Raw genomic sequence first — 21,789 nt, forward strand, 5'->3', positions numbered from 1 at the left:
TCATGGAATTATTTTTGACATTTGAGATTTGGGTTGACTCGAGTTGCGGGTTTCTGAGTCGGTTTTGCGTCCGAAGACGGTTTTAACTCTAAATAGTGTTATTTTAATGCAAATGAAGTTAGAAAACTTTTGAAATCATTTTTCATATTCGAGTAGTGCATTAAACCGTTTCATGTTTAGCCAATCCACGCACGCATATCAAAAACACGTTAAAGTTCGATCGTCATCGGGTGGTTTTTGGGAGGTGCAGATATTGGGTATCTACAGGATCGAATGGGTAACCATGCTCGTCAACAAGATTTGGAGGAGCAACAAGATGTCATCAGCTTGGAGGAGAAGCACTCTTGTCCCTTTGTACAAGAACAAAGTTGATGTTTAAGAGTGTTCTAATTATCGGGGAATTAAACTTATGAGTCATACAATGAAGTTATGGGAGCGGATAATCGAGCAAAGGCTTAGGAGATGTGTAGACATCTCGGATAGCCAATTTGGATTTATTCCCGGAAGATCGACTATGGATGCGATTTTTATCATGAGGCAGTTGATGGAACACCATCGGGACAAGAAGAATGACTTGCATATGGTTTTTATTGACTTGGAAAAGGCATATGATAGGGTACCAAGAGAAGTACTTTGGTGGGCTTTGGCGAGAAAGGGTGTGTCTCGAAAATATATTGATCTCATAAAGGACATGTATGAGGGGGCTAGTGCAAGTGTTCGCACTAATGTTGGGAGAACGGAAGAATTTCCCATTACCATCGGGGTGCATCAAGGTTCCGCACTTAGTCATTTTCTCTTTGCTATAGTTATGGATGAGTTGACAAGGGATATTCAGGACGACATCCCTTGGTGTATGATGTTTGCTTATGATATTGTGTTGATTGATGAGATGAAAGAGGGGGTGGAGAGAGTTGGAATTGTGGAGGCAGACTTTAGAGACTCGTGGGTTTAGGCTGAGCAGGAGTAAGACTGAGTATTTGAGGTGTCAGTTCACTAAAGTGGCGGGGTTGAGATCGACAGAGGCGGAGAGTATTATTTTCGATGGGAATGTTGTTCAGGGATCAGATTTCTTCAGATATCTAGGATCTATTATTCAAAAAAATGGAGAGTTAGACGGAGATGTGGCTCATTAAAGCGGGATGGTTGAAATGGAAGAGTGCTTCAGGGTTTTTATGTGATAAAGATATGCCCCAAAGATTAAAGGAAAAAATTTTATCGCACGACAATTAGGCCTGCCTTACTTTACGGTTCCGAGTGTTGGGCCGTGAAACATTGTCACATTCAAAAGCTGAGTGTGGCGGAGATGCGTATGTTAAGGTGGATGTGCGGACATACAAGGAAAGATCGATTAAGGAATGAGGTGATTAGGGAAAAGGTAAAAGTGGCGCCAATAGAGGACAAGATGACGGAAAACCGACTAAGATGGTTTGGAGATGTGAGAAGGAGACCTATGGACGCACCAGTTAGAAGGCTGGAGACTTGGAGAACATAAAAGGTCCCTAGAGGTAGAGGAAGACCGAGACAGACATGGTTGAGAGTGATAGAGCACGATATGAGATTTCTGGGGCTTCAGGAGAGTATGGTGACGGAGAGGGCACAATGGTTGGGAAAGGATACATGTGGATTTTTAGTATTTGATGTTTTTTTTGACATATTTAGCGTTTTTATTTAATTTTTAAAAATTAAATTATTTGTTATTCTCTCCTTTAATACACTTTTTTACCAACCACTTTCTTATGTATTTTACTTGGTTTACTTTTAAGGCATTCCGGATCTTTAATTCTATTTCGATTTTCAAAATCGTTTTAATCTTTTCTCTCGATTTAAATTTTAAGTTTTTATAAAAGAAATCCGGAATTCGATTTTAAAACCTCTAAGTTTACCTTGACTTTCCATTACATTTTCGGTCTCCTTTTTGTTTTTCATTTTCCTTTTTCTATTCGCATTTTGAGGTGTGCGTTCAACCATGGGCGGTTCTAAAGGATGATTCATTTAGCCGACCCCAAATCATTTTGGGATTAAGGCTCTGATGTTGTTTAACGGGTCAGGGGCAGGCCATGTCCATTTTCTTCGACCCTGAACCGTCCCAGATAGTATATGAGGTAGACCTGGCAAACCTGACCCGACCCGAGACCCGAAAATAACCTGAAATGCGTCACCCGAAAGTGACCCGGCCCAAAAATGACCCGGCCTAAGTGACCCAATTTAAGTGACCCGAAATGACATAATTAAGGCAAAATCATGACCCGAAATGAGCCAAACGACCGAGATTGACCCGACCCAAAATGACCCGATCCGAAGTAACCCGACCCAAAAATAACCCGTCGAAAGTGACCCGATAATGACCCAACCCAATGTGACCCGACCCGACCCGACCCCGACTCGAATGACCTATTTGTCAGGCCTAATTATGAGGTCATACCGGTTTGAGGGGCGGGTCAACTAGGCATGGGAAATGCAGACCCGAGGGGTGGGTCGAGCCAAGCCGACTTGTACAAGTGGCCCGCTCTATCTACACTTGTCAAAATTCTCAACAAAAATATGTAAGACCCACTAATCTATTTTTTTACACAAACAAAGCACTATTAATGGGACTCAAGTTGGGTTTTAAATTTCCAACCCCAATTTAACACTTTGCTATAGTCCTATCCACTTTATCCCAGTATTTAGGGGACAATGATAAACTCGGCCATAAATCGAGTGTGAGTCATCACAAGTAAAAATTTGTGGAAAAGTTTTGGTACATTCATCATTTAATCCTGATTTCCGTGTCATACAGCACTATAAAACTAATGTAAATGGAAAATCACATTTTGTAAAATTAGACTCCTACGTCGGAAATTAACTTGCTTCCAATTCGAATGGTCTACACGATCTTAGATTCTTAACATAAGACGATTTCTCAAGCGACTTACTGGTCACTGGCGGAGACTTCACAGTTAGGAAATCTAGCTTTGATTTCGTTCTGCAATAATGTAGCTAAATCTTCATTTCCATTCTGACAAAGCCCATCCCACAACACAGACAGGACATCAGAATCGGGTGACATGTTACTCTTTAACATTTCCCTCAAAACCTGAACTGCTCCATCATAATCCTGATTCTCACAAAAAGAAAACATTAATCTTTCGGAAGTACAACGATTCGGGGAAAAACCACTCCGAATCATACTTCTGTACAATTGGAATGCACGTTCAGGGTTCTTCCTGACGCACTGTCCCAAAATAAGAGCAGAGAAAGTCGAGGCATTTGGTGCTAGATTCTGCTTATCGAGTTCCTTGACGATATAAGCGGCTTTCTTAGTCTTACCCTCCTTGCAGAACGCTAAGATTAAAGCATTATAAGTCAGAATATCAGTCTTAACCCCATGTCTTTGCATCTGTTCATAAAGCTCATATCCCGACTCACTATTTCCCGATTGGCTGTATCCATTTATCAAAGCATTATAAGTTATAGTATTAGGAGCTACTTCCTTAGCTCTCATCTCACTCAAAACCTTGTTTGCTTCCTGCAATCTTCCTTCCTTGCAAAACCCATGAATAAGAGTGTTGAATGTCACCTCAGTCGGCTTTAATCCGTTCTTCTCCATAGCAGATTTTAGCTTCACGGCCGAAGTGAGAAGGCCCTTATTGCAATACCCAGAAATAATAGTATTATATGTTGCAACTGTAGGTAATATACCCATATCGCCCATATCATGAAATATCTCAAGAGCTTTCTCAATACTTGTCAGTTTACAATGAGCAGCAATAACCATGTTGAGAGTATACACATTTGGTGAAATCCCACATTTCCGAATTTCCCTATAAAAACTCAACACAATATCGGCCCTCTTCAAACTGTGCATGGAACTCATCAATGCATTGCAAGACTCAATTGTGGGAAGAAACCCATAATCCTTCATTTGGCGAAAGGTAGAGGTAGCATTCCTAAGTTTTTTCAAATGGGCATGAGCCTTAAACAGCGAATCAAATACACCAGGAGACGAATCACACATCCTATACGAGTACAATATCGCCTCAAACAGCCTCATGGGTAAATCAAAATCAGCTGAACTTGAACTCAAAATACCCCTCAAAATCGACCCAGCAGATTGAAATTTCTGGTGTTTCGTCAAAATGTGAACAATCATCGATTGAGTCTCGAGAGTGAGTAAAACAGGCTGCTTTACCTTAACCCACTTATAAAATTCATGTGAAAGAACATAATCGTTCTTAATCTTTAACAAAACATGCTTAAATCTAAACGGGTTCAAACCGCTTGCTAATCCCTCGAGTTTCTCCCAATCAGAATGTATTAAATGACTATATGCTACATTAACAAAATCAAGATCAACACCTTTGGGTTCAGGAATTGTTCCATGAGGAATTGGTAATAAACTCCATTTCGTTTTCGCAAAATTACCCTTGTTGATCAGAGAATTGCACACATTGGAAGTTCTCATTGCCCTATAATCCTAAAAATGATGGGAGGATGAGTCAGTGCATAAGATCAGGCCGAAAGGCGTAGTCGATGGACAACAGGTCCCGAGGAACAAAGATGGTTATCGATTCAAGGACACAAGGTGACACTGTTTTTCAGGGTAAGAAGGGGTACAGAAAATGCCTCTAGCCAATGTTCGAGTACCAGGCGCTACGTTGCTAAAGTAAACTATTAATCAAAATGGTACTGTAATCAGAGAGAATTCATGGAAGTGAAATTAACCAGGGAAATAAAACAAGTGAGAGATACCCGGAATTTTCGCCAAGTTTACAGCCGGTTGACGTTGACGATAAGGTGTTCGATGAAATGCCGCACTGAAAGATCAAGAGTAAAAAGAGCAGTTATGAGCTGTAGATGTACAACTGACAATTTTAATGAGCTGAATTAGTGTAAGATTGATTTAATCAAAGTTAAACAAATAATTAAGACGGAGGAAATTACTTATCAAACTGTGATTAATAATAGTAAGCTCTTAAAATGTGTTCAATGTTGTAATTTGCAATGTATACTGCCAGAATTGAGTTCATCGCTTGGACTAGGATGGACCAGGTTCAGGCCCAACGGGGCTGTGAATAGGTTCGGCCTCATGCAGCTTCGGTGTAATTATCCGTGTAACCAGAAAATCGTACCCAAAACATTTTACTATAGGAGTAAGATCCTGTTCTTTGCGGCCGAAAAGAGCTGAACTAAATTGAACTTAAGAGCTGAATTGAATTGAACTGAATGGAAAAGTAATAACGGAGGTTGAGATCCGGTGCAAAGAATGTATTTGGTTTTCAACCTTTCACTCATTCTACGTTTATTTATCACTTGAAAGTTTTTGAAATTTTCACATTTTGTGGACTAGTAAGATTTAACTCATTACGAAGTACTTAATTTTACCTGAATATATTTGTTAATTGTGTATTACACTTTAGGCCATCAAAGTAGAATCATCAAAATAACACGACATTATCTCGAGTTCGGCAAAATACTTCTGATTTAGGCCATCAAAGTAGAATCATCAAAATAACACGACATTATCTCGAGTTCGGCAAAATACTTCTGAAAAAATCCTGTCCTAAAACTAGTCACCTTAATGGGACACTGGGACTAGTTCCTTCCAATTCTGGGGATGGCAGCACAACAGGTACATGTTTTCAAACATATTTAACTTCATGTACATCATATATAGCTTGTTACTCGTAATTTTCCAGCGACAAATGTCGGACACATAATTCTCTACAAATTGATCGGACTGTAATGGGATTATATGGATTGTATTTCCTCAGTGGTGCTCTAATTTTCGTTACAGCTGACCTGATTATTCCAGCAGAATACAACTACTTATACAAAGGCTCTGGACTCTACAAAATGTGCCAGATGCCACAAGAGGGAGTTATCGTGATGAATAGACTTGGCAAAATGGCAAGACTTATTTACACCAGAGATTCGCTTACAGGTACATCTGCTCTCTTTCTGAGTTTGCACCAGAGCCCACTTTTAGTATGAATTGTGGCTCCCGTCACAAGTTCGACTTCTTCTGGAGATCCTCTCAGCTCAACGTCAAATTTCTGGAGCAACATAGCTAAAGCAATTGTAGATTCCATTAGAGCAAACTGGTCTCCAACACACTTTCTCGGTCCACCACCAAAAGGTAAAAAGGCAAAATCTGATACTATCTGTGTTTGCAGTTTCTGGAAGTGTTAGTTATTCTGTAGAGGGAATCAAAAGGGTTTTAGTACTAGTCCAGGTAAATATGGTCACCTCATTAGGATATAGAGCTCCAGGACTCCGAGATGGATCATATCCGGACCATCCTTCTATTTCTTCAGTTTTATTTTGGACCAAGAACCTCTCGGGCTCAAATTCATGAGGTTTATCCCAGAAATATGGAGATCTGTGTAGATTATATACCTGCACAAACGGAGTCCTTGGAAAATTAGTCAAGTCACTTTGACAGACAAGCAAACTGAAAGTAATTCTTCGCTGGACAAATCGTTAATAACAACAACAAAATATCATTACCACGTGCCTTAAGGCTCCTATCAATGACGAGATAAGAAAGTGCAAGATGTACACGACATATCCCCAATGTTAAAATCACATTGAGGTATCTTTCAAAAAAAAAATCACATTGAGGTAATTTACAAAAAAAAAAAACCTAACCTCTTCTAGATTAATATAATCAACATTGAATAGCTAATGCCAGTGAGTAAAACTCCATATTAAAATAACAGAGGAGTCAGCGACCAATGCATAAAGCACCTTACACAGCAACAAGTTCAACACACTGACACAGCACCATGCAAGCTGAAATTCGACATGCCCGTGTGGGCCGTAGCTTGTTACAAGTTACAACCCATAAGCTAGAGAAACTTTTTTACACTGGAAGATACCCTTGCAAAGTAGTGCTTAATATACCAATCGAGACCTGGACTCATCGTTAAAGGCAAAAATCAACGGCCTGATACCTACAACAGCCATATTCACATTACAAACTTGTAATTCCTCCATTCCAACCAACTGTGCAAATTTTCCAAAATCTCTTGCACATATTCTGGAAAAATGTATACAATTGGTAAAAAAGGAGGAGCATATCACAACCTTATCTATTATAACTCTGTTCCCATTTATGTAGCTGTGGTGGAATAGTTAATGTGGTAATCTACATTTGCTAGAGCGCCATAGCATGTGAGTGGTTAGAAATCTGAATTGCAGAATCATTGAATGTCAACAATGTGAGGCATAACTAAGTAAACCTTGAACTATGAGGACTTGAGGAGGCTACAAGTTTGACAATTCAAGTTCAAACACTACACATAAAGGAGCACACCATGTTATGCACATAAGTTGCCTCACTTACAGAAATAAAGATATCGGTGCCTGCTGGTATTTGGTATCCTTCTTTTTCACCCTTGTGCCCCCCTGAACAATTAAAACTTAATGAAGTCAACACAGCCGAATACCAAAAAAACTAATGAAGTCAACACAGCCGAATTCAGGAATGTTAATGGCATTCATCAGATTCAGCAAAGCACTCTTGAGTCCTGGCTTGTCTAAGGGTCCGTAAATATCCAGAACTCATAACATGCATATAGCTCACAATAACATTTTCCACCAATTCCAAAATTGGAAGAAAAGTAGAGTGCCTAGATAATAATGTATGAATAATACCGTATATAGTTAACTTCTGAAACAAATGCATGCTTGCAACTTGTATTTGAAGTTTTGAACATGAGCAGATATAAGAGCAGGAGCTTATTGGTGTTTTCAATTGTTGAAGGAATACCTGGCAACCTATCGGATTTAAGGGCTCGTCTGATAAGCAAAGGTGGTTGAGGGTACAAACGAAGAGATTCTACGACAATAAGTCTAATATACCTGCAATCGTGGAACAAGGTGAAATATTTGAGAAAATAAACACACAGCAAACGAACATAAAAGGGTAAAAGTAAAATAAATCGAACAAAAAATCAACTTATATTCTATACTACACGATTTGAAATTACAAGAAGAGAACCGCTAGCACTGCAGTACTTTTTCGACAAAAGCGTTAACTACTTTTTCTTTAGTTATTACTCTGTATATTATTGCACGGTACGGTCCAAGTTCTTCATTTCATATTTGTATCATTGTATGGAAGATCGAAGAATTTATCACTAGACTAGGCTTACTCCAATTTTTTAAGAGAATCATAAGTTACTCTTCCCTTCCCTAACACTACATCAATTTCTTCTTGAGCTTTCTTCATTTTGGATGGGCTCTGCAACAATGTGGGAGACATCATTAGAAATCCTATTATAACAGAAAGCCTGAAATGAACAAGAGCCCACAGATACCAAGCACAATAAAACATATCGATTTTTGGTCACATTACAAATCCCAAAAGATTTTAACAGTACCTGAGAAAGGAGGAAAATAGCCCAAGTAAGAACAGCAGCTGTGGTTTCATGGCCAGCAATTAACATTGTCATCAGATCATCTCTTAGCTGTCAAAACGAATCGATGATTAATTGAATTGTATATGACAAAATATGAAGGACATGAAATTTTCATAACATTTTTGCCAAATCACCTATGGAAAACACTCCTTATTTTCATTTCCAATGGAGCCAAATACTAACTATGCTTTGGTTCTGGGTTATGATCAAATAAAGCAAAATGACTCACTAAATTGTGCGTTTCTTCTATTGTGAAGTTGCAGTCACTCAATGCAATTCTTGACCTAATTTGTGGGAGCTCTTAAAACACTTGAGTAAAGCACTAGGGTAGTATTTGCCGCATCACCAAATGACCAAATGTACTTGTGCAACTATTATTTCTTCGATGTAAATTTATGATACACAGCCTTTGACTGAACTGATGCGAAGCTTTTTAAGCTAGAATGTTCAAATCCACTTACTATGTATAAGCCACATAAGAGACGTCTTTATCACTCGTTAGTTTTGTAATGGGTCCAAGTGTCCAGCGATATATTTGCAACCTCGTTATTGATGAATGAAGATTAATAATCCAAGGAAAGGAAATTTCTGCTGCAGAATATTACCTGACGATCATCAACATCAACACCTCGCATGTCGACAAAGAAACGCAAAAGGCTGGCATCCTGTCAACAATCTTACTGTCAAAACAAATTTGATGTTGGACTGTAAATCTAACACTATTTGTAGTTTCAATGAGAAGATTAGGCAGTGCCTCTAAAAGGCCCCTGCATAGGTGGTACAGGTGACCGATGTAATCAACCTTGAGTCCTTGACCATGTGATCAATTTACGCTTACAGAGAGGCTATTGAGGCAGCATTCTTGCATTATCAGATAAGAAAAAACATAAGCATGAAAGCTAGCCAGTAGAAAATGTCAATCTATCTCACCTTAAGATTCGAATAATCCCTTTGCTGCAATTTCTCGACATCTGTCTCCTGCGCAAACAATCCCAATTTTGACATAAGTATTTCCAACAAAGCCAATTATATATCCATGACCACACATTAAGAAATTAAGGGACATAGCAGGCACCACATTGCAAAACTGTGCATTAAAACTAAAAAAATTATTCAGTATCAGTGAAGAAACCCAGCTGTTCTTCATTCTCTTACACATTTATAGATAAAAGGCGGAAAGAAACTTAGAAAGATGACTGAAATGAGCATAACGGGAAGACAGCATATCTAGATTGCAGCTTCTCACCTCCCTAGTATCTTTTGCATTTTTTATGAGTCCATCAAGACAATCATTGATAACCTTTAGGTCATTCTGAAACTTCCTCTGTCTTGGAACAATCCAGCTGGCAAAAGGTAACTTCCAGTAAGGAATGTAGAAAGTTGATCGATGTTCTGCTTCAAAAAGTGTACCATAAACTGCCTGTAGCCAATACATGGAATAGTAAGTCTAGGTCATGAAGTCAAAATTTTAATCAAAATATTGATCCTTCTCACTTTTATAATGCATAAAGGAGGAGACATAACAAGTTCCCTTACTGAGAGTCTGAGGCCCTCGTCAATTAGTTAATTTGATGAAACCACTACTGGCATGAAAGTAAACTGTCAGGTACCTAAAACAGAGTCTCCACTAGAAAATTTAGAGCTATAGGCCCTATAGCCCTTGTGTAATGAATATGTAGTCTAGATGGTTCTAAGAGTCTTTTTAATTTGCACGCCTTCAATTGGAAAGAGTCTACATGTTATTGTAGGCAAAAGGTAACGCACGCCGGACAACTCCACCCTGCGATGTGGGATCTCTTTAGAGGCACTGGAATGATAATGATAACGAAGGCTCTTGTAAAGAAAAGTCCAAGTATAAAGAGTCTAGAGTATAGACTACAATTTCCCGCAGCCTATAAGTGTAAACCTTTCTTGCATCGTAGGACATAGCCAACCAAGAATATTTGACACTTGTTCTTTGCACAGGCCTAAGAAGAAGAGCTCTTACTGAAATGTGTTTAGTCTTGTGGAGTGTTGAGTTCAGTGGAGGACTTAAGTGGGTTATTACATTCCAGAATCCAAACGTACTTGTCACCTAACCTATAATGAACCGAGATTTAAGTCTTCATATGAAGCTCTCTGTATTTACAAGAATATGAAAGCGATGCACGGGGTTTTGCAATATTCACCAAGTTGCCCCAAGAAATGTGCGACAGAAACGCAAGCTAACTATTACTGACAAGCAAGGAGCATAAGATTCCCGCAAGTAATCGCTAATTAAAGCTATTAGTTAGCAGAATAGTTGTAAATGCAAACCTTTATAACAGGAGATTCTTTTGTTATTGAGCCAAAGTCATAGTTGAATACACCAAGTCCAATAATGTCAAGTGCCAAACTTGAAAATTCTGCTTCAAGATCCAACTCAATGTTTTCCTTAGCATGTACGTCTTCAAGCAGTTTTTCAAATTTAAAAGTTGTTTTCTCAGCACAGTCCGTGAAAACCCTAACCATGGCTTCCAAGTATAATGCATGAAAACCAGGCGCAATAACTGCAAAAAAGTTAAATGTAAGCATTACAATAATGCGGCAGCTCTTTCTTAGTCTCATCATTGATGTCAGCTCGGAAATGTTGAGTCCATGACAAAGACAGGTTACTGCTCTGCAAATATATGAATGAAAGTTAAGATATTAACTACTTGCCTCTTCTCCTTTGCTTCCATGTATCAAGGTCAGCAGGAATAAGTCCTTTACCCATTATTGGTTCCAGGATTTCAGCAAGAACTCCCTAGTAAACAAAATAGTTAAAGCACAAGAATCAGAACAATAACTTGAATGCTTCTACAAAATCAAGCTGAAAATATACTTTGGATTGACCAAATCCGTCCAGTCAATGAAATTCAATCAGTTTCCAAGTCGTCGTTATCTACTCTGTAACAATTTTGGATACAAGAGAAAAAAATAAATCATAATCAGAAATAGTTATGTGTGTTTTATATACAGCCAAGTAGCCAACCATATCCTTGGATCATTTCTAAAGCCAATACATAACACCATGGTCACCACCGGTATAAGTAACTGCACCCGACTTTATTAGTGTATGAATAGTACAAAAAGTCTATGGTTACTCACTCTCTTTCTCCTGTGGCATAAGAAAAAAGGCCATGGAAACAGAAACCCCTTTCTAAAGTAGTTACAGACCACAGTTCATACTAATTAGGATTTCAACAACAGTACCATAGTTCAACATTACGCCCGATATTAGATAGATCAAGAAAACTGCAGCAGTCACTGCAACCGAAGCTGAATACGGAACAGTAATCCAAGGACACATTCCATGACAGGCAAAAACTAAATTCCCACTCACGTATTGTTTCGCACGAGATGTATCATGTATAAGGATCGGAACAAGCCGATACAGGATACTGTGATATGTCAAGGCTAAAATATAAAAAGTAAAAAATTGTCCAAGTAGACCGAGTTATATCGCGAATTAGCCAACTTGGTCTGATACGGTCCAGAAAGGGCTGAGCTGGCCTATTTTTTTTTAAAGAACTGTCTATGGCCAAATATTTTTTTTAATAAAAGTACGAAACTGGCCAAAATAATATTTTACTAATTTAGTGATTAATATGATACGAAATTCAAAAGACGATAAAAGAACGGAGTAGCTATAATTTTTTTTGTTAAAAAAAAAAAAGTCATGTTCACTGCGACCAAGCCTGCAGCAACTGTATCACGACGACACCGTGACCCTGACCATTACCACAATATGGAACCTTGAATAGTACCCCTTGACAATATTTAGAACTCAATTTCAGCCATGATTTCACAATCAATCACCATTATCTGATCAGACTCATTGCAATGTAAATGCGGTCTTTAATTTACTCTTTACTACCAAAGAATATGGATGTGATACGGTAACCTCCAATTCTCCAAAGCCATTACCTAACTAGGTCGTGACTCATGATGCGGTGTCATGACTCATGACACATATTAATACCATTCACCTCATTTCCAATCTATGCTTTGTAATGGCAACATTCGAGCTGCACAAACTTCTTATGGCTATCATAACTAATTTTTGCTTACCAAAGAAACCATGAAATTTTGTATAGGTTATCAATTAGCTACATAAGGTATTGTCTTACCTTATCATAAGAAAACGCATTCTCTCTAAGGATATGTCTTGCCACGATAGGATCTGACACGACAACAAATGCTTTTGGCCCAAAAGCAAGTTTATAGACGGATCCATGCTGCATGATAATAAGACAACGATAAAACAAATATGATTAATACGGACACTCAGAAATACCTAAACTTCATAGAGAGTATGAAAAAAGAATCTTCCATAGTGGAAACAACAATCCAAGACACTTGCGGAAAGGAATACCAGATCATCTTAGTTTTCTAACTCTAATTTAGAACTAATAAGTGTTGCTCTGATTTCAACAACCAAGAATATAAAGGCAAACGTCCATTGAATTATTGAAAATTTCTCAGCAAAAGAAAACAGGAAGTATAAAAAACCGAGTGTTTCATCAGGTTGTAGTGGGATTCGAACCCAGGGCGCTAGATTGGAAACCAAAGCCTTTTAACATTGAACCACAATGTCTATTGTACATTTAATGAGATAACATTTACTTATCCGCTATTTAGCAATATTTGGGGTAGCAAAAATCCGTCTTTTAAACCAATTTTTTAAAGTTTGGGGTAGCGACCGCCACCCCTTGCTACTAGGTGGCTTCGCCCCTGTACACAAGCATTGTCAAAAAATTATTTGTGGGACAATTTTTTTTGTGGCAATTGAACAAAAATAAAAGATGATTATTGTGAAACAAAGGGAAGCACCTCCAAGAACCAATCATACAATGACAGGAAAAGAGGGCGACCGAACAGATCTGTGACTGCTCCTTCAGCTGTTGGCATAGAACCAAGGCTCCCTCCACTTAAGAAGTTTGTCAAGAGGTTGCTTGCATTGTCCAGAACATTCCTCGACTTTGGTTTTTCCGTACCAGTTGACTGGCATCTAAGTATAACAACACAGTTATACTTCAGCAAAACTCCATACATCAAGAGTTTATGCTCCAACGTTAAAAACGAGAAACCCTCACTACCATCACTCATTATTAATTAAGCTCGCACTCCCTCTATTCTAATCATTTGTTTACTTTGTTTAAAATCCCCACAAAACAAAATTAACAAAGGTAAACAATTGGCCGAGCACAAATTATTGCGTACACTGGTCTTACACAAGAGTTCGTGTAAAATCACTTATCATTTTACCTCAATACCCTCCCAAAAGAAGTTACAAATAACTACCATGATTCTCTTAAGGGTGTACGCCCAATTATTTGTTGTATTAAAGTAAATCAAACATTCGTTCATTCTTAGAAATCATTTTAACGGTTTTATACTCTAACACGCCCCCTCACACGAATGCCCTTTGGGCTTGAAGTGTGGATGCAACCTCCCCATACTGGTGCTAATATTTCACTTTAGAATTGAGGGGGGTGAGATTCGAACCCGTGACCTTTTGGTCACACTAGCTCTGATACCATGTCATGAAACCATCTCAACCAAAGCTAAAATGCTTAGCTGATGGTTGGAGTCCCAATATCGTTTTATACTCTAACATCGACTCCTACAATCATGGAAAGCAACCACCCATGATTCTCACCTTCCATCTCTTGCATATTTACTACTACATTTGCTTGTAATTATAGCTTGATTTACGTGCTAATTTAGATTATTACTGTCTATAGTTAACAACTTAACATTAGGGTCTAAGTTCATTACTTTGTACTATCTTATATTGTAACCCTTACACAATGAATAACATCATATGGGATCAGCTCGCTTGTTCTCGCCCCAGCAAATCCAACCTCACATCTCACCAAAAAAAAGTCCCCCCGTCTTCCTCACAACCGCTACCATGTCTCCCACACAACTCCAACTAGCTAACTTTACCGATCCATCCAACCCACTCAAGGATTTCAAAGCATATCGTCAATGGCACTTCCAAGTTCAAGCCATTATGAATGGACTCTAACTATTCTCTTACCATGATGGCACTGAACTCGCCCTCCTCAAACACTCAAAACTAAACCCTAAACCCATTCCTCTTGCGACTCTGACACCACGCAAATCCCGCCTACACCACTTAGTATAGGCAAGACCAACTCATCCTTGGAGCACTTGCTGGCACTCTCTCTTCCCATATTGTTGCTCTCATTATCAACGACAACATAAATTGAGGTCATTAAGTATTTTGCATATGATGTTGTCTTCATCCATGGGGTGCTCTAGTTGAATGAGATATTCGTGCATGCTTTAATGGCGGTCATATACTCGGTGATGGTCATATTAGTGTGAGTAATGTTATCAACACAATCTATTTGATTTAGAGACGATGACCCCTATGAGAAATTGGCGAAGGTCCCCAAAAGGGTACTCAAGGAGGAGTATGGTAAATATGGCAATAGGTGTCGTTGAAAATGAGAGCAGCAACAGGGGAGGAGTGAGTGCTCCAAGGATGAGTTGGTCTTGCCTATACCAAGTGGTGTAGGCAGGATTGGGCTTGGGCGTGGTGGCAGACTCGCAAGATGAAAGGGGTTTGGTTTTTGAGTGTTTGAGGACGGGCAAGTTGAGTACCATCAAGGGCAGAGAATAGTTCGAGTGCATTCGTGATGGCTCGAACTTGGAAGCGCCATTGACGATATGTTATGGTATCCTTTGAGTTGGATGCAACTGGCGAAGGTGGCGATGGTGAGTGGGTTAGATGGCTGGACAGAGTTAGCTAGTTGGAGTTGGGCGAGAGACATGGTGGCAGTTTGTGGGGAAGAGGAAGACGAGGGGTCGTTTTTAGTGAGATGTAAGGTCGGATTTGCAGGACAGGATCGTGGATAAGGGGTTGATACCATATGAAGGCTTGCATGCCTGACGTTATTCATTGTGAAAAGTTTACAGTATATAGAAAATACTCCCTCTGTCTCTGTCATTTGTTGTCCTATTCCATTTTGGGGTGTCTCGGTCAATTGTTGTCCTTTCTATTTTAGGATTGTATTTGATGAGCAATTTGATCTTTCACGCTCAATTTGGTCCACTTGTCATCTTATAATTGGTCCCCTCCTCTTTCCTTGGTCTTTGTGCCAAAACCAAAGGACAACAATTGACCGGGACGGAGGGAGTACAAAGTAATTCAGCTAGACACAATGCTAACTATAGACAGTAATCATCTAAATAATTACACAAGTCATGTTATAATTACAAGAAGCAAATGTTGTAGGAAATATGCAAGAGATGCAAGGTGTACGAGTTGATTGGGTAGATGAGATATTCTTGACATGATCAATACTTCAGACCAATAAAAAACACTCCATCCAAAAATATGGAGTAATGCAGAAACACAAATGTATTATCGTTCCATCCCAATCATTTGTTTACCTTCTAAAATACCGCTTACGATGAATATAAAAGGTAAACAACTGATTGAGACGGAAAGTGTACGAAACAACAAAATTGCCAACATTGTCATACAAAGAGGCAAACACCTAACTTTATCAATCAATCAAATAATCAATTGTTCAATTAACACAGCAAAAAATTTACACGATCAACTCAGAACTAAGTACAATTAATCTCACAAAACCTGCAACAAAGCAGAATTCTAGAAGTAGATTGAGTAGTATATATCTAAGAAACGCAATTAAAGAGAAAGGATGAGAAGCAATACATAATACGGCGTCGTATTGGAGGTGAAGAAAGTTGAGGAGCGAGAGGAGAGAGGAAGTGATGAGGTTTAATGGAGCAACCGCCATTGAAGAGGTGAACTGGTAACACTGAAGAAACTGAAGCTATAGTGGAAGCCATTTTTAAACCCGCCAGAAAAAAAAAACGGATAAGAATTTATTTGGACCGGCACAATAAATTGGATATTTATCTATACTCGAAATTGGATTTATTAAAAAACTTTTTCTTCAAAAAAAAAGAAATTGGATATATTAAAGGAAAATTTAGTGTTTTCATTAATGTTCTTTTTTTTTTAAATGAGTTTATTTGGATCGGCACATGCTTTTTTCAGAGTACATTAATATTCACAAAATCTCATTGAAGACAGACAATATTCGTCACAAGCTTGTGACGGATACCGTTTTCTCTCATAAAATACCCATTAAGGGGTGAGTAGGGAGGGTGGTGTTCCAACTTGTCCCATCTCCCTTTTTGTGAGAGGTCACAAGCAAGACTAGCTGATCTTCTTTAGCTTAATTTCAAGTCTCGTTCAATTTATTATTTCAACTCAATTTGAATTATTTTAGCATTATTTATCTCATCAAATTTCAGTTTAATTCAGATTCATTACGTTCAATTATTTTAGCCCGTCACAAGCAAGACTAGCTGCATTATATTAGCCCTTGTAATAATCATAATAATGGTGGTGAGTGGTGTCCAACAAATGTGGTGGCGGATAGTAATGGAGGGCGGTGGTGGGTGGTCAATAATCAATATGGGTGAGTGGCTAGTGATGGTGGCGGCATATGGGGACATGCAGTGGTGGTAGGTGATGGTGGGAGAGAGAAAATATGGGAAATTTAGAAGAGAAGAAATAAGGAGGAGGATGAGATGGAGTTACATCCTCCCCTTCCTTCACTCTTAAAATGTAAGAAGTTGCCCTTTTTTTCTTATGAATAGTGATGCTCTTATGAATAGTCCTTAGCAATAGTGCTTGGCCATTCAATCTAGGCCACTCATTCACCCTCTCACATGTAAATTGTGCACGATCCTAGCCGTACAAAGCACCTCTCATATGTAAATTGTTCACGATCCTACCCGTCCAAGACATTTCTTATCCTAATCTCAACCTCCCGGATCATTCATTGCCCCAAATTATAAAAACTTCACTCATCTTGGTAACCATTCTCGCAACTTCCGATTATTGTTGTCGATGGGTTTCGCGATTTTCAGTGATTATTGGGCTCCTCGATCCCTTAACAAGTGATTTGTGCAGTTTGTAAAAACGATTTGTAAAGCGAGCGCCTTTAGCATGTAGTTTAGAACAACGAAAGTATCTCTCGCACTCATAATTCAATGGCCAAGCCTATCTCGACGTAAAATTGTACCTTACCTATTGCTAAACTCTAACATTGCTTAGTCTAAACTCAAACGTATTTTGCTTCGTTGTTTCTATAGCTATCTAATATGGCGAAACGACCATTTACATGTATTTAGACGAGGATGAATACAAAAGAGATGTTTGTTTGAATGTTTCAAATTCTATTTGATTTTGGGTTATTTTTTATGTTATGAGAAAATTGATGTGGTCTATTAAATGGGAAAATTGAATTACAATTTACCCAAAATAGGCAATATGCTAAAGTCAACATAAGTCAATCTAAAAATTAGACAATTACAACTTTAATCTCGGAGATAAAGATCAAATTAACGTAATCGGATACCGCGACCGTTAGGTCGAGGGCAACCAACTAGTATCTAAAACCCTTATAAATGTGAGAAGTTTGGAAAACATTCCCTTGTGAACAGTAGGCCAGTGTTTTTCGTGCGCAGCTCGTGATGAGCAGTGTTCCAACTGTTCCCTCTCTCATTTACACTTCTTTATCCTTCTCTCATTCTCCTTCTTTCATTCTCCTTATTCCCTGCTTGCCTTTTCCTCTTTCATTCTCCTTTTATAGGTGTTCTGTGCTCTCCTTATTTCTGAGCCACTCATCACTCCTCTCTTCTGTTTTTTTGTAAGCCATTCCTGCATTCTATCACTGAAATACTGAAATATGCTCTGCCGAATTTTAAACAATGAAGCCTTCGGATCCATCAATTTTTTGGTTACTCAGGTATGATTAACTTGGTTTTTTTCAATTTAAGGTGGTTTTGTTCAGTTTTAGGGTTCTTTGTTTGAATGTTTGGAAAGTTATAGGCCTGATTTTGGGGTTTTGGGAGGTGGTTTATTCAATTTTAGGGTTGTTTGTTTGAATGCCCCTTATTTTGGGTGACTGATTTAGGCTCTTTACCCCTTTTGCTTCTTTTTTTCTTCCTCCAATTATCAAGTGTACCTCTCTTCTGTTTATTTAATTCTTCAATTTTATTTTCATATTATTATCACATTTTTCCACTTTTCTATGTTAATCGGGCAATAAAGTTGAAGTCTTTTGAATAATTTTAAAATTTGTTTATGGGTTTTAATTGTTAATTGCTAAATTGAATTGGGTTCCCTTCGATAATCATTATAGTGTATAATTTCTTACTTCCTTGCTTATTTCTTCGTTGTTACTGCACCTATGCCGATGAGCTGGGAATCGGCAAGTTAAGGAGCTAATGGCATCACCAGCGAGTCTTGGAATAGGGTTCTACCGATTTGACTCGGTTAAACCCCTTTTATTTCGATAGATTATTGGTATTATTTTCATGTCTGATTTAGAGTTTCAGTTAGTTGTAATGAATTCATTTGTCAAGGTTTTGTTTCTAATCTTGGTTCTTCATTTTCCGATTGATTTGTGCTCATTCCATTGCGCTTTTGGGTGGATGAATCTTATATTGCTGATGTGCATCTAAGCAAAATTTGGATATTAAGCTTTGATTAAATTGGATTCGTGAATTATAGGTCTGGGTAACTTATAGCGTCATGAATTTGTGTTTTATGGATTTCTTAAAAGGTGATTTTCTGTTATGTTGATCAGAATTGAGTTTCATAGTTGCTGTAGAAGGCGCCTGCATCAGCGCTCAAATGGCGTTGTTATCCCCTACGCATATTTAGCTCTATGTTTACTAAGTTGGATCAAGACCAATGATAGTTTAGAGTCAGCGTCGTCCTTTTATCCGGGACCAGTGTAATGCCTCATGCCTAAACATAATTGGGCTTCGAGATAGGGTACTTTAATTCAGTATTAAGTAGTTCATAAGTTTAAGAGAGTACGCAGTTTATAGCTCAGTTTATATTCTAAGTTCATATTAACTTAGAAGCTCTATGTTTACTAAGTTGGATCAAGACCAATGATTACTCAGCTTAGAGTCAGCGTCGTCCTTTTATCGGGGACCAGTGTAATGCCTCATGCCTAAACATAACAGGGCTTCGAGATAGGGTACTTTAATTCAGTATTAAGTAGTTCATAAGTTTCAGAGAGTACGCAGTTTATAGCTCAGTTTATATTCTAAGTTCATATTAACTTAGAAACACTGTTAACCTCCTCAGACCTATTTAAAAAATCATGTGGGTAGTTCAACTTGTGTACCTATCAAAATCATATTTTAGGTTAATAGCAAGACATTAGATTGTCCGAAGACAGAGGCACTTTTTTTTTTTTTTTTTTTTAACTTTTATGCAGCTTTGGAACGAAATTTTATCTATGTAAATAATTGATGCAGTTTTAGTTTTAGTTTCAAGAATATTAAATTTTGATTCATTCTTACCGTTTGTTTGCTGTATGTCTGGTAGGGGAGCGGGGGTTCATCTAGCTGCCCTGGGAGGATCCCTTGATTGTCCGAAGAGTATTGAGCGGATCGGCTGCAAAGATCAGGGCAATGGATATGTTTCGACTTTGCTCAGATTAATTATGATTGTAGGTTGTGCTTTATTTTTGTACTTTCAATTATGTTCCATGTTACAAGCAAAATTGAACATTCATACTGCTCATGTTGTAGCAAGAGTTTCCTTCCCCACAAATTCTCAATTGACAGATCTTTTTATACTAATTAAAAGTTAGCTTTCTCCTTTGAATCTTTTAAATAATATCACGCTATACATGAGTTGTGGAGTGTCTTTTGTCAGCAAAGCTCTTAAGGTTTATCAGTTCAGTAAATTTCTCACATTGTGGCCTGTGATGCAGGTGAGAATATACTTACCTTGTTATGAATTTTTGAGGAACTACTTGAAAGATTTTATAGAGCAACATGCCGACTCCATATTCTCATTAGTTGCTGGATCTTAATTAGTTTATTAATGTAAGATTTGTTTCATTTGATTCCTAAATATTGGTCTTTCATTTGTTCCATACATAATTAACTAAAACTCTCATATTTGAAATGGAGTTTTAAGTGTGCAATTTCACTGATATTTGATTAGCTGTGCTGGGATTTTAACTACATGTGATGGGTATTTACTTCATTTCACGCAGTTAGACAAAAAGAAAAGTTGAATAGAGAACATGGGTAGAGCACATGGCATACACACGTGGGTACAACTGCATTTTAAGGCCTATCGATCATCCTCCTGGGTGCTATTTACAAGGTTAGTATTGTTTCTTCTACTTTAAAGAACTTGCTTTTTTTTTTATGTCGCTTATAATTGTAACATTTACAGTATGGACAGTTTTAAGCCATAGCTGATTTTTGTGAAATACTTCATATGCCCAGTGGATTTATGACTGCCCTTGTTTTATAGCTTCTCATTTGTTTGCTTTTTGTTTACTCTCATTTAGGGAGAAGATGGTGAGCTCTAAGTCCCAATTTTCAGAGGAGCAAGCGACTATAGACGCTAAATTTCAAACGTTTTGTGGACCACTGTACATTGTATGAATCTGCTAATTTCTAGCCAGTTTTGTCGTAGTGTGGTGGGTAGAATGACTTCATCCTTTCCCCGTCTTGAATTTATACACACTTTCTAAAAAGTTAATTAAAAAGTTTTCACTACCGTCTATCAATATCCGCAATGGCTCTCATGGTCGATTTACTTAGTTTACTCACCTTTTTTTGAGTTGGCGTCATTTTATCGTTGGTCATTTACGTTGTTTATAATTTAAGGGGGGAATGATTCCGCTGGCAGTATGGGTTCACCCGATCAAATTCATATTTGGGAAAAAGAGTTAAATAACCTAAAATTGGAGTTCAAGGTAACTTGAATAAGCATTTTATCGAATTGCCCGCTTGTTACAAAGAGAGTTGAAGTTTTCAACCAAAATGTTCAGTTTGTGTGTGTGTGTGTGGTTTGGTAATTGCGCTGTTGATATAGACGATTAATCAAACAATTTCTAAAGAGGATAAAAGCAGTGAACTTCTTTGTATTAGTAACAGAATATGGAGGGTAGAGTGAATCAGGTAGATTTAGTAAGAAAGGGGTAATTTGCTCGATTTATATCATCTGTCAATTTTCTTTAAAAAAGGTAGATTGAAAATGTTATTTTTCCTAAATCATAGTAATATTGCTTTTCTAATGCTACTCCAAATCAGTCATATGGAGTTGTTTACTTTGACCTCCCCTTTTTCAATTTCAGTTTACTTTCCAACTTTAATCTTGTGTTTCCATGTCATCGAATTTTTATTGAAATTTAGACTGAACTTTGAAGGAAGTGTGTACCATTAGGTGAGGGGTGTGCTTGTAGTGCTTGTTACTATGTAAATACGGGGTAGTACTTATCAAAATTCCGATTTTTTTCCCTTTCTTTCATATTGTTTATGT

The 21,789-nt window shown here is 37.9% G+C and overlaps 2 protein-coding genes across 2 annotated transcripts; both read right to left on the reverse strand.

The window, feature by feature from the left end:
* Positions 1-2,692: 2,692 nt before the first annotated feature.
* LOC141599266 (uncharacterized) lies at positions 2,693-5,126 on the reverse strand. Its single transcript, XM_074419241.1, has 3 exons — positions 4,924-5,126; positions 4,732-4,796; positions 2,693-4,456 (listed from the first exon to the last, which is right to left on the reverse strand). Exon 3 carries the CDS (start codon positions 4,442-4,444, stop codon positions 2,912-2,914), a length of 1,533 nt encoding a protein of 510 aa, XP_074275342.1. The 5' UTR covers positions 4,445-4,456; positions 4,732-4,796; positions 4,924-5,126; the 3' UTR covers positions 2,693-2,911.
* Positions 5,127-5,616: 490 nt separating this feature from the next.
* On the reverse strand, positions 5,617-16,392 carry LOC141599268 (cytochrome P450 97B2, chloroplastic). The gene is made up of 14 exons (XM_074419244.1): positions 16,123-16,392; positions 13,239-13,416; positions 12,536-12,643; positions 11,085-11,169; positions 10,701-10,933; positions 9,652-9,825; positions 9,336-9,383; positions 9,011-9,070; positions 8,367-8,453; positions 8,139-8,227; positions 7,754-7,845; positions 7,328-7,389; positions 6,229-6,378; positions 5,617-6,143 (listed from the first exon to the last, which is right to left on the reverse strand). The coding sequence occupies exons 1-14, from the start codon at positions 16,257-16,259 to the stop codon at positions 5,901-5,903; spliced, it is 1,746 nt and encodes a 581-aa protein (XP_074275345.1). The 5' UTR covers positions 16,260-16,392; the 3' UTR covers positions 5,617-5,900.
* Between the last annotated feature and the right edge of the window lie 5,397 nt (positions 16,393-21,789).

Source organism: Silene latifolia, chromosome 9 (genome assembly GCF_048544455.1).
Source record: "Silene latifolia isolate original U9 population chromosome 9, ASM4854445v1, whole genome shotgun sequence".
NCBI lineage: Eukaryota > Viridiplantae > Streptophyta > Magnoliopsida > Caryophyllales > Caryophyllaceae > Silene > Silene latifolia.